Source organism: Narcine bancroftii, chromosome 3 (genome assembly GCF_036971445.1).
Source record: "Narcine bancroftii isolate sNarBan1 chromosome 3, sNarBan1.hap1, whole genome shotgun sequence".
In the NCBI taxonomy this organism is placed as follows: Eukaryota; Metazoa; Chordata; class Chondrichthyes; order Torpediniformes; family Narcinidae; genus Narcine; species Narcine bancroftii.
The window spans coordinates 15,104,540-15,121,771 of NC_091471.1; the positions used below are offsets into that span (position 1 = coordinate 15,104,540).

The following is a 17,232-nucleotide window of genomic DNA, read 5'->3' on the forward strand; positions in this document are numbered from 1 at the left end:
AGCAGCATAAAGATTAATAAAGTGTCAAGTTTTACATTTTGTGGGTTAAAAGTGTCCCAAGGATTAAAATTAACTGGGAACTGCATCGATTTGAATTCCCTTTGCACCTTACCATCAACAGTGGAAAATTCCATCTGTGCATATGATTGCAGGTATAAATATTTGTAAATTCCTACAGGTTTTCTACGAAACGATTTACACTTTTGAAACACCTCAATGCACAAGATTTATTTTACCAGATCTAATTCAGCTTATGACGAGCTGTTCATTATCTGCACTGTTGTCCAGTTGAGTGTAATTCACATCAGACTTTATGGCTCAAAAAGGTCTTGGCTCCCTCGTTGTTCAATTTCTGCATTGTATTTCTCAATGTCTTTGTTGACCTCTGACAGATATTCTTGTATGAATGTGTCCATCACTGATTATTTAACGACATGAAGGAAATTTGTCTTTGTCATCTTTCCATAATTACAATCCAACCATTAACTGCTCAGTGGATGAAAAATGGTTATTTTAACCATATATAACCATATATATAACCACTTACAGCACAGAACAGGCCAGTTCGGCCCTACTAGTCCATGCCGTAACAAATCCCCACCCTCCTAGTCCCACTGACCAGCACCCGGTCCATACCCCTCTAGTCCCCTCCTATCCATGTAACTATCCAGTCTTTCCCTAAATGTAACCAATGATCCCGCCTCGACCACGTCTGACGGAAGCTCATTCCACATCCCTACCACCTTTTGCGAAAAGAAATTTCCCCTCATGTTCCCTTTATAATTTTCCCCCTTCAATCTTAAACCATGCCCTCTAGTTTGAATCTCCCCCACTCTTAATTGAAAAAGCCTATCCACATTTACTCTGTCTGTCCCTTTTAAAATCTTAAACACCTCTATCAAGTTCCCCCTCAATCTTCTACACTCCAGAGAAAAAAGCCCCAGTCTGCACAACCTTTCCCTGGAACTCAGACCCTGAAATCCTGTCAACATTCTCATGAACCTTCTCTGCACTCTCTCTATTTTGTTTATATCTTTCCTATAATTTGGTGACCAAAACTGTACACAGTACTCCAAATTTGGCCTCACCAATGCCTTGTACAATTTCATCATAACCTCCCTACTCTTGAATTCAATACTCCGATTTATGAAGGCCAACATTCCAAATGCCTTCTTCACCACACCATCTACCTGAGTATCAGCCTTGAGGATACTATTTACCATCACTCCAAAATCCCTTTGTTGCTCTGCACATCTCAATAGCCGACCATTTAATGCATATGACCTATTTAGATTTGTCTTTCCAAAATGTAACATCTCACACTTATCTGTATTAAATTCCATCAGCCATTTCTCAGCCCACACCTCCAGCCTTCCTAAATCACCTTTTAATCTACGGCGGCCCCGGTCCGGGCACAGGGAGAGCAGCGGCGGCCCCGGCCCCGGTCCAAGCAGAGGGTAGGCGGCGGCGGCCCCAATCCGGGCAGGAGCAAGGGGAGGCCCCGGCCTCAGTCGAGTGAGGCAGACGGAGGGCCCGGTCCGGGCAGAGAGTTGGAGGCAGCGGCCCCAGTCCGGGCAGTATGGGCCGACCTAGGAGGGGAGGCAGGCCCCTCCAGCCCAGGTAAGAAAACTGCATAGGAGAAGGCCACTCCGATATAAAACCTACGACCCAAGGACCTCGCTGCCACGTCCCAGCTTGCTTGGCCACGGCACACCAACCATGGGTGTAAAGGGTGGGGCCAGTACTGCGCACACTGCACTCCACCTAAAAGCTCCTTTGTGCAGGCCCGAGGACAGGTCCACGTCCTCCCCCTCCACGTCCTCCCCCTCAAAAGATGCTCACAAACTCAAGTTAGCATGCTGGAACATCAGAACCATGCGAGACAAGGCTGACAGCCACCGACCTGAACGTCAGTCTGCCCTCATTGCACATGAACTCCTCAGACTTGACATTGACATAGCCGCTCTCAGTGAAGTCCGCCTGGCAGATGTAGGCAGCCTCCAAGAACGCGGTGCCAGGCTACACACTCTACTGGTCTGGCAAGCCTTTGGATGAACGACGCCTCTCAGGTGTAGGCTTCATGGTAAAGAACTCCATTGCCTCCAAGCTCGAAAACCTCCCAACAGGCCACTCGGACCGGATCATGTCCATGCGACTCCCCCTTCAAAACAAGCGCCGCATCACCCTCATCAGTGTCTATGTTCAACCCTCCAGGCAGAACCAGCAGAAAAGGACAAGTTCTACACTGACCTGCGCAATCTCATTCAACGCACCCCTACAGCCGACAAGGTTGTCATCCTTGGCGACTTGAACACTCGCGTCGGCAAAGACTCAGAAACCTGGCCAGGAATCCTGGGCAAGCATGGTGTCGGCAAGTGCAACGACAATGGGCGCCTCCTGTTGGAGCTCTGCGCAGAACAGCGGCTTGTCATTACAAACACCCTTTTTCAGCAGAGGGACAGCCTGAAGTGGCAAAGCAGCAGGTATGGATGGAATCCCCCCAGAGGTCTGGAAGGCTGGCGGGAAAACTCTGCATGTCAAACTGCATGAGTTTTTCAAGCTTTGTTGGGACCAAGGAAAACTGTCTCAGGACCTTCGTGATGCCATCATCATCACCCTGTACAAAAACAAAGGCGAGAAATCAGACTGCTCAAACTACAGGGGAATCACGCTGCTCTCCATTGCAGGCAAAATCTTCACTAGGATTCTCCTAAACAGAATAATACCTAGTGTCGCCGAGAATATTCTCCCAGAATCACAGTGCGGCTTTCGTGCAAAGAGAGGAACTACTGACATGGTCTTTGCCCTCAGACAGCTCCAAGAAAAGTGCAGAGAACAAAACAAAGGACACTACATCACCTTTGTTGACCTCACCAAAGCCTTCGACACCATGAGCAGGAAAGGGCTTTAGCAAATACTAGAGCGCATCGGATGCCCCCCAAAGTTCCTCAACATGATTATCCAATTGCACAAAAACCAACAAGGTCGGGTTAGATACAGCAATGAGCTCTCTGAACCCTTCTCCATTAACAACGGCGTGAAGCAAGGCTGTGTTCTGGCACCAACCCTCTTTTCAATCTTCTTCAGCATGATGCTGAACCAAGCCATGAAAGACCTCAACAATGAAGACGCTGTTTACATCCGGTACCGCACGGAAGGCAGTCTCTTCAATCTGAGGCGCCTGCAAGCTCACACCAAGACACAAGAGAAACTTGTCCATGAACTACTCTTTGCAGACGATGCCGCTTTAGTTGCCCATTCAGAGCCAGCTCTTCAGCGCTTGACGTCCTGTTTTGCGGAAACTGCCAAAATGTTTGGCCTGGAAGTCAGCCTGAAGAAAACGGAGGTCCACCATCAGCCAGCTCCCCACCATGACTACCAGCCCCCCCACGTCTCCATCAGGCACACAAAACTCAAAACGGTCAACCAGTTTACCTATCTCGGCTGCACCATTTCATCAGATGCAAGGATCGACAACGAGATAGACAACAGACTCTCCAAGGCAAATAGCGCCTTTGGAAGACTACACAAAAGAGTCTGGAAAAACAACCAACTGAAAAACCTCACAAAGATTAGCGTATACAGAGCCGTTGTCATACCCACACTCCTGTTCGGCTCCGAATCATGGGTCCTCTACCGGCATCACCTACGGCTCCTAGAACGCTTCCACCAGCGTTGTCTCCGCTCCATCCTCAAAATTCATCGGAGCGACTTCATCCCTAACATCGAAGTACTCGAGATGGCAGAGGCCGACAGCATTGAGTCCACGCTGCTGAAGATCCAGCTGCACTGGGTGGGTCACGTCTCCAGAATGGAGGACCATCGCCATCCCAAGATCGTGTTATATGGCGAGCTCTCCACTGGCCACCGTGACAGAGGTGCACCAAAGAAGAGGTACAAGGACTGCTTAAAGAAATCTCTTGGTGCCTGCCACATTGACCACCGCCAGTGGGCTGATATCGCCTCAAACCGTGCATCTTGGCGCCTCACAGTTTGGCGGGCAGCAACCTCCTTTGAAGACCGCAGAGCCCACCTCACTGACAAAAGACAAAGGAGGAAAAACCCAACACCCAACCCCAACCAGCCAATTTTCCCCTGCAACCGCTGCAACCGTGTCTGCCTGTCCCGCATCAGACTTGTCAGCCACAATCGAGCCTGCAGCTGACGTGGACTTTTACCCCCTCCAAAAATCTTCGTCCGCGAAGCCAAGCCAACGAAAGAATCTTCCTCACTGTCCACAACACCACCAATCTTTGTATCATCCGCAAACTTGCTTATCTAATTCTCCACCCCTACTTCCAGATCGTTAATATATATAACAAGCAATAGTGGACCCAGGTCCGATCCCTGAGGAACTCCACTCGTCACCGGCCTCCAATTGGACAAACAATTTTCCACCACTACTCTCTGACACCTCCCATCCAACCATTGCTGAATCCATTTCACTACCTCCTTATTTATACCTAATGCCTCCACTTTTTTTCCTAACCTCCTGTGGGGAACTTTGTCAAAAGCTTTACTAAAGTCTAAATAGACAACATCCACAGCTTTCCCTTCATCAACCTTTTTTGTAACCCCCTCGAAAAACTCAATCAGGTTTGTCAAGCATGATCTACCCCTGACAAAACCATGCTGATTACTCCCTAACAATCCCTGTACCTCCAAATATTTGTAAATACCATCCCTCAGAACACTTTCCATCAACTTGCCCACCACTGACGTCAGACTCACGGGCCTATAATTCCCAGGTTTACATTTGGACCCTTTCTTAAACAGCGGAACCACATGCGCCACCCTCCAATCCTTTGGCACTACCCCCGTGACCAGTGACATCCTAAATATCTCTGTTAATGGCCCCACTATCTGTCCACTAGCCTCCCTGAGTGTCCTTGGGAATATTTTGTCCGGTCCCGGAGATTTATCCACCTTTATCTTTTTCAACACAGCCATCACTACCTCCTCAGTTATCCTTATATGCTTCATTACCTCCCCATTATTTTTCTTTACTTCAACTGGTTTAACATTTTTTTCCCTAGTGAATACCGAGGCAAAGAAATCATTCAAAATTTCCCCCATTTCCTCTGACTTCTCACTCAGCCTACCCTCGCTATCTACAAGGGGTCTTCTACAAAACAACCAGGACTGGGCTTCCCAGAATATTACACTGTAACACTTGCTATCTGATAGGCAATGCCAGGTAGGATTATTGAAAGGTGGCAGGAGAAAAATGGAGGTGTTGCCAGAGCTGCTGTAACAGCAGCACTGGTGCGGTCCTGGGAGAGCAGGGAGCAGAAATAGCGCTGCTCCGCAGGGTTCCACGACCTGCTGGCTCCAATAGAAGCTTTAAATGGCCTGTTAAAGGAGTTGACAGTGTTTTTTTAAAAAAAAAATCAAGCAACCATGGTGGTCTATCTCCAAGATAGCGGCACCAGTGCTTAGCAGCGTACCACAAGAGGTTCCAGACTTTAGAGGAGTAGCAGACCAGCGCAGGGCATGAGAAACAGGAAGACCATCTCTACCCCATCCCATTGACAAGGAGAAGCATGGGAAACTATCCTACAGGATGGTGAACACAGCGGCTGAATGTCCCACACAGGCTGTTGATGAATTGCGGTTAAAGGACCCACAGAGACCGTGGACTGCTGGATACTGGCTCATGGGAACCAGGTATTAGAACCGGGATTCAATAGGGTACAAAGGGCAAAAAGGGCTCCTGAAGGGCCTCAGGAACTGAAGGTTTCCTAATGGTATCAGAGATTTAAAAATGGAACTCAAATTGCCAATGGTCTTAACTGCAGTTTGTGAGGCTTCGGGAGCCCTGGAGGCGAATCCATAGATAATCCATGTCTCTGAACAGATTTTTTTACTCCTCTTTCACCTATTCTGAGGGGAACTGGGCTGTGCTCATGACAATTCTCTATCCGCTGTAAGGCAGACAAAAGTTGAAGTATATCATGTATATTACATTTTAATGTATTATTACATAGCAAATAAATGGACCTTTGATCCTTCAGATAGCATCAAAATATCCGGTTAATTAAATGAACATGCAGAATAGCCTTGCACTTACCTGATTTAGGGAAAAGAAAAAATATTCTACAAACCCATCTATTTAATAATAGATTTAATAATTAATAATAATTAATAAACTATTAATTTCAGAAAAGTTAATTGTTTCATCATAAACACTGTTTATTCAATGTGGGGGGGAAAAAAACTAATTTTCAACAGAAAAGGAGCCAACTGTAAGTTAAACAGAAATTAGCTAGTTTCTAAGAGCAAATTTAATTCAAATGATAATCGTTTTTTTTCCTCTATCACGCAGGTCAATGAAAACTATCGATCCTTGAAGAGCACAAGCCACAAACAGGAAATAGAACTTTGAACAATTCTTACCTTCAATCTGAACTTGAGCCAGAATTACTCTCAAATAGATTACACATCCAAGATTATAAACCTTAACAATTCATTGACCAAAATCCAAGATCACTAATTTTTAAAGTATTCCCATCAAAAGGATACAAGGATGGTAGTCATTCTTTTCACCAAAGAAGTTCACAAATTGTTTCCCATTATAAAACCAACCAGGTGGAGGTAGCTCTAAATGGCGTTTCACCTGAAAATTAAAATGAACATTAAAAAAAATTAAATAGAGCAGATTAAAGGGGCCCTTCCGGCCCCAGAGCCCACACTGGCCAAATATACCCACGTGACCAATTAACCTACTAATCCTATACATCTTTGGAATTTATGGGTGGAAATTGGAGCACCCAGAAGAAACCCGTGCAGACATGGGGAGAACATACAAACTCCTTACAGACAGCATAAGATTTGAACTTGGGTCAGTGGCGCTGCTACAGCATTATGCTAAGTATTGTTTATATTCTTGACCCTAAAACAATATATAAAAAGCAATAGTCAGAGAAATACCATCAGGAAATGTAGTTGAATATAATCTTCCAGTCTGAAAAGCAACCATCGATCCCAACTGTCTGCATCGTCTTTGAGCTAATTTTTGGTCAACGCTGCTAGTCTACTTTGTTCTGTGGCCTTTATAGCTCATGTGACTTCACCAAATGCTTTCTGAAAATCTACAATTTCTAGTTCATCTTCATCATCTTCTCTCTAACCATTAATTCAAAATCGGTCCATCTCAAAAATGCTAAGAATAATTGCTAACTTTTCAAATAGCAGTACTGGTACACTGGGCATTCAAATAACAGTAAGTAAGTAAAAGTGAAAACACAATGCTGGGGAAACTCAGCAGATCAAACAGTGTCCTTTCTATAGCAAAGGTAAAAATACAAGAATCGATGTTTCGTGCTTGAACCCTTCATCAAGGAATGGAAAAATGTTGGCAAGCATCCGAATATCAGGCACAAATTAATGCAGACATGTGGTATTTGATTTATTTGAGAGGAACAGCATTAAAATGCAGTGATTTAATGTTGTTTTATTCAGTTACAGTTTGTGGTCATGATTGATAAGGTAAGACATTGACTGCAGGTACTCCTCTACTTACGATGTCTTGACTTAGGATTTTTCGAAGTTAGAATGGTACACTGGCGCTTTATTTTACGATAAAAAATGTTTTTTTCCAGTGTGGAATAAAAGGTATGCCCAGCTGTAGGCTATGATAAGTGGTCTGAGCACATTTAAGGTAGGCTAGGCAATGATGTTCGGGAGGTGTGGTATTCTTTTTCAACTTACAATCTTTCCACTTATGATGGGTTTATCGTTAAGTAGCAGATCACCTGTATTTTAATGCCCTCATGATTTTATAAACCTCAGTAAAATTCCCCTTTAATCTCCTATACTGCAGGAAGACGAGTACAACCCTATCCAGCTCCCCAGTCCCAGTAACATTCTTGTGAATCTTTTCAGCACTCTTTCCAACTTAATGACATCTTTCCTACAGCTGATTGACACAATATCCAAGTGTGGTCGCATCAACGTCTTGTGCAGTTATAATATTGTCTGTGATTCTGCACACAAAGCACTGACTGAGGAATGTATGTGTACCAAACACCTTCTTCAGAACGTTGATGACCTGTGTCACTACTTTCAAGGGGAACAGAGAAATCAATCAATAAATATGGGCAAATAAAAGGAAAATTGATCATCATGTGACCAAATTAAACAGCACTTTCAAAGATCAAGCACATGCACAATGGACCAAATAACATCTCTTTCTACTCTGGGATTGAGAGAGGAAAAGTTCCTGATCACTGTAGTGCTCTACCAGTCAGCATACAACAGCTGTGAAAATAAGCTCACCAACATCCTCTCTCTTTCTCTCTGAGCTATGAATCAATTAACTCTCTCGATATAGTTCAACTAAGAATTAAAGTACAGAACTGTGCATCAAAATGTCAACCGACTGAGGTCTTCAGCAGTCTGAAAACTAAGTTCAACTTCATCTACAGTTCTGATTCTATCACTACCAAATGGAAAATCTTAGTCAGTCGTACTTACATGGATATTGTTAATTTCCTGTTTGGTGAGGGTTTCAAATGTCTTGAGGGATTTCTTCGGTAGTTTCTACAGTGGGAAAACAATTCACGGTTTCATTAGAAAAGTTATACAAGTATATAGGTACAAATCTAATACATTTTAAAGCTTATTAATATAACTATACATAAATGAGATTATTAATTGATTGGGGATTAATAAGACAACAAATGCATTTGTTTACAAATCTCTACCTGTCTTGCACACTGTCGCAGCCAATCCTTCATTGACTCCTCTTTCAGCATACAGCCAATGAACACAACAAAATTGTCCAGAGATTTCCCACTACTCCTCTTCTCATCTTGCACAGGAGGTGGAGAAGGGCCATCTTCCAAGGGTTGCGCAGAGAATACATTAGTCTGGGTGTTGTGGCAAATTTGAAATGTTTTCTCAGAATCTAAAAAAAGCATCAATACAAGAACAACAAAGATTTGGACAAGAAAATTCCAATTTGTGATCTATTGAGAATATGATAAACTTGAGGCCACAAAGAAAAATAATACTTTCTACCATCAACATAAAATAATCACAGAATATAGAAAGTACAGCACAGGAAGAGGCCTTTCAGCCTGTCTATGTTGAACACCTGACCGTAAGATTATAGGATCTGAGGTAGGCCATTCAGCCCATCGAGTTTACACTGTCATCCCATCATAAGCTGATCCATTCTCCCACTCAGCCCCACTCCACTGCCTTCTCCCATAACCTTTGATATCCTGACTCTTCTGATAAGTAACAATTTCTGCCTTAAATACACCCAACAACGTGACCTCCACAGCTTCCCATGTTAGAAAACGTCAGAGGTTCACCACTCTGGCTTAAGAAATTCCTCCACATCTGTTTTCAAATGAGGGCCCCATCAATGAACTAAATATGCCTGCAAATGATCCATATCCCCATTCCCTGTGTATTCATGTGTCTATCTGGAAGCGTCTTAAACACTACTATTACGGCTGCTTCCACCATTACCCCGGGAACCCATTTCATGCACCTATCACTCTCTGTGTAAAAATTAAGTTGCCCACACATCTCTTTTAAACATTCCCCGTCCCAAGTTGAACACATATCCTTCTGTATTAACATTTTTATTCTGGGGAAAAAGATTACGATTGTCTAACCTACCTATGCTTCTCATAATTTTATAAACTTCTACTGGACCTTCCCTCAGACTTTGACATTCCAGAGAAAATCAACCCAAGTTTGTCTAACCCCTCTCCTGAAAGCTCAAACTCTCTAATCCAAGAATTATCCTCGTCAGTCCATTTTCTGTATCTTTTCAAAAGCCTCCACATCCTTCATAAAATATGGCAACCAGAATTGAACAAAACACACAAAGTGCAGCCCAAACAAAGTTGTATCTGGCACAACATGACCTCCAAATTTTAATACTCAATGCTCTACCCAATGAAGTCAAGCATCCCACACACCTTGTTGTGTGGTGCTTTCGGGGTGTTCTCCTTCCTCCAGCTAAGACTCTGTAACGACCACAACATCGTAATTCCACATACTGATCCATGTTCATTTCTAATACTACTTGCACAGGAATAGACACATTTCAAACCCACCAACTGACTACATTTATGCTTCATTCCCTGCTCGTCCTTCCTCACAAACCCACAACATATTTTTCCACCTTTCACCCTATTCTCTGCACTCACATTCTGGTTCCCAGCCTCCTGTCAAACAGATTTAAACCCTCCCCAATATCGCAAGCAAATCTCTCCAGTTCAGATGAAGCCCATTCTCTTTGTACAGGTCACACCTTCCCCAGAAGAGATCCCCATGATTCACAAATCTGAACCTCTGCACCAACTCTTTAGTCCTGTATTCACCTGTCATAGCTTCCTATTCCTACCCTCACTGGCGCGTGGCATAGGCAGCAATCCCCCACCCAAGAAGTCCTGCTTTTTAGCTTCTTTCCTAACTCCCTACATTCCTTCTTCAAGATGTCATCTATGTCACTGATACCAATGTGGACCATGACATCTGGCTACCCATCATCGAAGGGTCCAAATATCCAAGGATATTTAATATCCGAGGATCAGAAAAAATGAAAAGCTGGAGTCATTTGCTAGTTCAGGGTGGAATTAGAGAAAGAGTATTGTAACAATATTAATATTTGGGGAGAATTTATAAGATTTAGAGTAGGTCACATACATACACACATTTTAAAACAGATCTTATTTGAAAGACTGAAGAATCCACATTTCAGGATCTCTGGAGAATATAAGCCCCTTTCACAAGTAGGTGGTAAAATGCTTGACCATTGTCTGGCTGGAGTCATGCTGTCAGTACCCTTTCTGCAAAGTGCTCACAGAAAGGTCAATTCTGGATTGTTTACCTAAGATAACAACTTGAGAAGAAGAAAGAACTCCTGTTGTTTGCTGGAGAAGGTGGGGGCTTTGCAAGTCATGAGTCACATGCTTTTTATTTGGAGTTTCAGTTGGAAAAGAGAGAGAGTTAACAGCTCAGTCAGTCAGTGTGGGGGACACTGACAAGTAAATGAAAAGTGCAAGATGGCAATGGAAATAAAATTCACAAAATTGTATACCTGAAAATTTCAGCTTAGCTCGAATATGATAAATATTTCCACGGAATGGACTTGATTTCAATGTGTTTCTTAGTGCTGTACAGACAAATAAAACAGGTCAAGGTTACTTAATACTGAAAGTTAGCTTTGCTTTTGAGATTACAACAGGACATGTAAAAGCCTCTTAGTCAGACACAAAGATGTAAGAAAAATAGAGGGTTATGGGTGTGAGTTAGAGAACATTTAGATTGATGAGTAGGTTTAGTGGTTCAGGGTGGTTCTCAACCTTTTTCTTTCCACTCACATACCACCTTAAGTATTCTTTATGCCATAGGTGATTAGTGATTACTAATCTGTGATGAGTAAGGGATTGCTTAAGGTGGCATATGGGTCCAAAGAAAAAGTTTGAAAACCATTATTTTAATCGTAGCTAATTGACTCGTTATGTGCACAATTTCATATCTCTAAAGGAAATGGGCCAATGACAATTTTTCTCAAGCACCACTTCTCGAGTGGTGATTCTCAACCTTCCCTTCCCACTCACCTACCACTTTAAGCAATCCCTTACTAATCACATAGCACCAATGGCATAGGGATTACTTAAAGTGGTATTTGTGTGGAAAGAAAAAGATTGAGAACCACTGGTTGATATAGAATGGCACAAAATCGTGAGAGAGAAAGAGAGGAAACAATTTTTTAAACAGCCTGGGAAAGTTGGTAGTGCTATAGCACACAATTTATAAAGACCAAAAGAAAAATAAATGATGGCAGACCTGACTTCCCAGAATGCCATGCCACATAGAAACCCCTCCATGAGTACTCTGTGCATGGAGCTGTGCATACAGCCCTTTCTCGGATGCATGGCATTCAGGGAGGGCAGGTCCACCATCACTACTTCCCATGGTATTTCTATATTGTGCGCTATAGCACTACCAATTTTCTCTACGCAGTTTAAATTATGCACAATAGCGCTACCGACATTACCAGGGTGTTTAAAAATTGTCCACTATTGCTATTTATTGCTAACACTTTCCTGCGGTCCTTTATAAAGGTTTATACAGGTTGGCACAACAACCACAGGGACTGAGGGGCTCATACTATGGTGTACATAAAGCTTAATTATGTTATAATAAGGCATGATTAATTTTGTTTAAATACACAATCATAATACATTGATCAGGTCCACCATCACTCGATGCGTCAGGATGTCACCAGTAGAAGGGAGAACAGTCCTACCCCTGGAATGGCTCCTTGAAAGTGGGAACACGTACAGTGTCCCAGTTAAGAGTGGTCAAGCATGAAAAGCAAAAATACAATTTGTATCCTGAGATACTGAACAGCCAATTTAGTGGGTTGCAAGTATAAAAGGGGATAAAGACAGCATAAAAGCAAAAGAATGGGCATGCAGTATTACAAAAATTAGTGGGTACAAGAGGACTGGGTAGCTTTTAAAACCCAATCGAAAAGCAGAAAAAAGGGAAAAGAGAAATATGAAAATAAGCTAGTCAATAAAAGAGTTCATTAAAAGATTTTTCAGATAGATGAAGAGTAAAAGAAAGACAAGAGTGGACATTGGATTGCTGGAAAATGACGCTAAGAAGTGGTAATGGGGAACAAAGAGTAGTAATTAACAGGTCTGGCTAAGGAGAATTGTCAAAATAAAATAAGCATAAGGATTTGCATGGTCATGTACATTGGTAGCAGGAATAATGTAATTATTTATTAAATGGGGAAAGTATTCAGAAAGCTTATTGGACTTAGGGAGGCCTTATTCAGGATTCCCCCAAAGATTAACTAGCAGGTTGAGTTAGTAGTAAGGGAGGTAAATGCAGTGTTAGCATTTATTTAAAGAGGATAAGAATATAAAGGCAAAAACATCATGCCAAGGCTTCACAAGGCATTGAACAGACCACATTCCAGATATTGAGAGCAGTTTTGGGCCCCATTACCTAAGGAAGGGTGTGCTGGCGTTGGAGAGGGTCCATTGGAAGGTTACAAGAATGATCCTAGAAATGAGAGGGTTAACATTTGAGGAGCATTTGTTGGCTCTTGGCCTGTCCTCACTCAAGTTTAGAAGTTTAGAAGGCTGGGTGGGGGAAGAATTTCATTGAAACATACCGAATATTAAAAGGGATAGATAGAATAGACATGGAGAAGTGGTGGAAGGGTCTAGGACCAGAAGGATGTCCCTTTAAAACAGGGATGAGATTTCTTTAGCCAGTGGGTGGTGAATCTGTTGCCATAGATGGCTGTGCAGGACATCATTGACTGCATTTAAAACAGAGGCTGATATGTTCTTAATTAATAAGGGCATCAAAGGTTATGGGGAGAAGGCAGGAGAATGGTATTAAAAAGAAATCAGCCATGATTTGAATGACAGAATAGACTCAATGGTCTAATTCTGTTATTATTTTACTGGAGTTGGTGGAGAAGTGAGAGAAACCAGGATTTTACTCCCTGGAGCGTATGAGGCTGAGTGGTGACCTTATGGAGGGATATAAAATCATGAGGGCCATAGATAAGATAAATCACCTTCATCTTTATTTTCAATGTCGTGAAGGTTAACTCAAGGCCATACATTTAAGTAAAGATTAAAACAGGACCCAAGCTACACCTTTTCCACAGAGGGTGATGGGTTTGTGGAAGGAGCTGCCAGGGAAAATAGTGATGGTGAAAACAATTGTAATAAAACATTTAAACAGGTACTTATGTAGAAAAGGTTTAGTGTTGCGGGCTAAATGCAAGCAAATAGGACTATCTTAGGCAGACCACTTAGTTGGTCTGGACAAATTGGGCCAAAGAATCTGCTTTTTGTGTTGTGAAATTATACAACTCACATATTAACTTCTTCAATTCTGACAATGTTCCATTCTGCGTAGATTCAGACATATCTGAACAATCAGCCCATTCATAATTTATTGTTGTAAGTAGCTCTTCAGCGCTTGACGTCCTGTATTGCGGAAACTGCCAAAATGTTTGGCCTGGAAGTCAGCCTGAAGGTCCTCCATCAGCCATCTCCCCACCATGACTACCAGCCCCCCCACATCTCCATCGGGCACACAAAACTCAAAACGGTCAACCAGTTTACCTATCTTGGCTGCACCATTTCATCAGATGCAAGGATCGACAACGAGATAGACAACAGACTCGCCAAGGCAAATAGCGCCTTTGGAAGACTACACAAAAGAGTCTGGAAAAACAACCAACTGAAAAACCTCACAAAGATAAGCGTATACAGAGCCGTTGTCATACCCACACTCCTGTTCGGCTCCGAATCATGGGTCCTCTACCAGCATCACAACACTTCCACCAGCGTTGTCTCCGCTCCATCCTCAACATTCATTGGAGCGACTTCATCCCTAACATCGAAGTACTCGAGATGGCAGAGGCCGACAGCATCGAATCCACGCTGTTGAAGATCCAACTGCGCTGGGTAGGTCACGTCTCCAGAATGGAGGACCATCGCCATCCCAAGATCGTGTTATATGGCGAGCTCTCCACTGGCCATCATGTCAGAGGTGCACCAAAGAAGAGGTACAAGGACTGCCTAAAGAAATCTCTTGGTGCCTGCCACATTGACCAACGCCAGTGGGCTGATATTGCCTCAAACCATGCATCTTGGCGCCTCACAGTTCGGCGGGCAGCAACCTCCTTTGAAGAAGACCGCAGAGCCCACCTCACTGACAAAAGACAAAGGAGGAAAAACCCAACACCCAACCCCAACCCACCAATTTTCCCCTGCAACCGTGTCTGCCTGTCCCGCATCGGACTTGTCAGCCACAAACGAGCCTGCAGGTGACGTGGACATTACCCCTCCATAAATCTTCGTCCGCGAAGCCAAGCCAAAGAAGGGAAGTAAAGCAACAGCAGGTTTGCTATAGTTGAATAGATTGGGAGAGTTAAAAATAAGTTCTTCAGTTAATCACAAATCCTGTTAGTTACATCAGCCATATTAATGCATTCTCACATAAATATTTCCAAGGCATGAAACTAGATCACGATTCATACCATACCATTAAAACTCCTTTGTATTCTATAAGAATTACATTGATAGTTTGACTGAACTATCCCAAGTTCCTTATTTTCATTTAATTTCTTTTTTCATCTTTGTACTGCCCTGCCTTAAAGTATCCAGTTTAAATTTGGCAAAATAAAAAAATTACAACTCACTATAAAATTTATGTACCTTTACACTTTGTCACAAATCTGGCTTTATCAATTGGTCGGTTGAACCGAATGCAGATCTGAGTCATTTGTGGGAAAACTGGTCCTGATCTGAATTTTCCATTCCACCTAGGTGAAACATAATTAAAGAATACATTTATTTTTAAAATGTTCATGAACATTGAATTTTCTTTAAAAATCCTTCTCCCTTTGCTAAATAAAGCTTTCTCCATCTTAACGCTGCAAAGTTAGAGTTCATGAATAGGTGTACTAATATACCTTGAAGGCTCAAGCCCGAAACGTTGGTTAGTTATCTTTTTCTTTACTATATAAAGTACCCTGTTTGACCTGCTAAGTTTATCCAGCATTGTTTCTAGGCTACTACATTTGATAACCTGAGAATCTCCTCATCCTAGTTACCTTATCTTTTTGAAAAATTTCCATTCGCTTTAGCACTAAATAATTTGAATGAATCAAAGAAAATATCAAAGAATTAATACTAAAAATGAGATTATCAGTGAAATCTGTGTCTTAAAATGTTTCTTGTTTGCTTGAAAAAAGCAGCATAAAAATCATGTTGTGGAAAAACTTACCAGCCAGGAAACATCAAATAACGTGTTCTCAACATAACAGGTTCAGAGAAACTGCTTCCAGAGAGAATCATTTCAACATCAGCATTCCTAAATTTTGTGGGGATAAAATGTAAAAGGAAATTTTATAGACAGCAGATGTTGCTTTATTTGTTTGAGAGATGACAAATTCAAGCAATAGTTTTTTTAAAGTTTTCACCGGATATAAAGCATCTGAATCATATGTAATATTTGTATCCATCTATTGTCACTAACAGGTATCTAAAACATCTTGCTCTCTTTATCCTTCTTTTGGACACAATTTTATAGCTGTCTTTCATCAATGTCAAACAGCTTTGATAATACTCTTCTAATGGGCCAAAGAAATAAAGAGATAAATTCCAAATTAGTAACAGGCAGCAAGTGGGCTGATACATTTTTGTTTGTTGTTATTTTTATAGATTTCTAAATGTTCAACATTTTACTACAATACATCATTTTAAATCAATGCTGACTTTAATACCTTGTCACTGCTCCCCTTTCTGCAAGAATGAATGCAATATTGGGGTTTGCCACACGAATTAACTTCTGCAGATGTACCAGGAATGGATGCCTTTGCTCAGAGGTCAAGCTTGTGAAAACAACATTGCTGACCACTCCTGCAAAAAAAGGGAGTGAAAAATTGAAACTAAAGATTAAATGAAAATTAATATCTTATTCTGTCTAAATTGCCTTTCACTTTCAAAAATTTGACTCACCATCTTATATTAAACCACCTTCCCGAACTCACCTCATTCCAACTATATGCATTCAAGGTAAAATTAAAGGCAGAATCAACCTATTAGATTCAGAGGAGCCCAGGTTTTACTTGGTAACAAGATCTTGATGAAAGAAATAGAGGGTATTTTGGAGGATGGTGGATGAAACCATCACATTTAAAAGATGTATGATAAATTGCAACTCAAGGTTAGAAAACAAGCAATTAAAATGGATGCAACTAGAAAAACTCCTTTTCTGGCCCACACATACATGATGGGTCCTATTCTGCAATTTTAAATGATTCCATGAATTGTTCAACTCCGCTAAACTGTCTTAGTGTACTGCCAAAGGCAAGAAAGAATTTTGATACCTGGATCCGACTGTATCATTTCTGTTGCTCAAACCAGAACTCAACAATAAAGTCTATTACTAAAGAACGAACACACAAACGGGTGAGATCAGTTTATCAAGAAACTGGGTTTTAACAATGTGCTGTCTGCTATGACTCCAAGCAAAATCTATAAAAGTACCAGTCTGATTGTCTCAAAACAGTTCAGAAAAAGCAACAAAGCTAGCAATACATCTATCTATCGACATAATCTCAAAACTTTTCAGCTACATTAACAAAAAGTTCCACAGGACTGCAGAAGAGCAAAAGGGAAAATTTTCAACAATAGATACAGTCTTTATTTTAATTCT

General features: G+C 41.9%; 1 protein-coding gene across 7 annotated transcripts in view; it reads right to left on the reverse strand.

Annotated features, from left to right (window-relative positions):
• Positions 1 to 201: 201 nt before the first annotated feature.
• dnaaf9 (dynein axonemal assembly factor 9) overlaps positions 202 to 17,232 on the reverse strand; it is a 194,391-nt gene continuing 177,360 nt past the window's right edge. For all 7 annotated transcript variants that reach the window (XM_069923517.1, XM_069923521.1, XM_069923518.1 and 4 more), the window contains 8 exons: positions 16,298 to 16,433; positions 15,799 to 15,885; positions 15,228 to 15,334; positions 11,063 to 11,137; positions 8,706 to 8,908; positions 8,476 to 8,541; positions 6,523 to 6,616; positions 202 to 418 (listed from right to left, as the gene is read on the reverse strand). In XM_069923517.1, the coding sequence (XP_069779618.1) occupies positions 312 to 418; positions 6,523 to 6,616; positions 8,476 to 8,541; positions 8,706 to 8,908; positions 11,063 to 11,137; positions 15,228 to 15,334; positions 15,799 to 15,885; positions 16,298 to 16,433 (875 nt within the window). In that variant the 3' untranslated portion in view covers positions 202 to 311. The remainder of the gene's footprint in view (positions 419 to 6,522; positions 6,617 to 8,475; positions 8,542 to 8,705; positions 8,909 to 11,062; positions 11,138 to 15,227; positions 15,335 to 15,798; positions 15,886 to 16,297; positions 16,434 to 17,232) is intronic.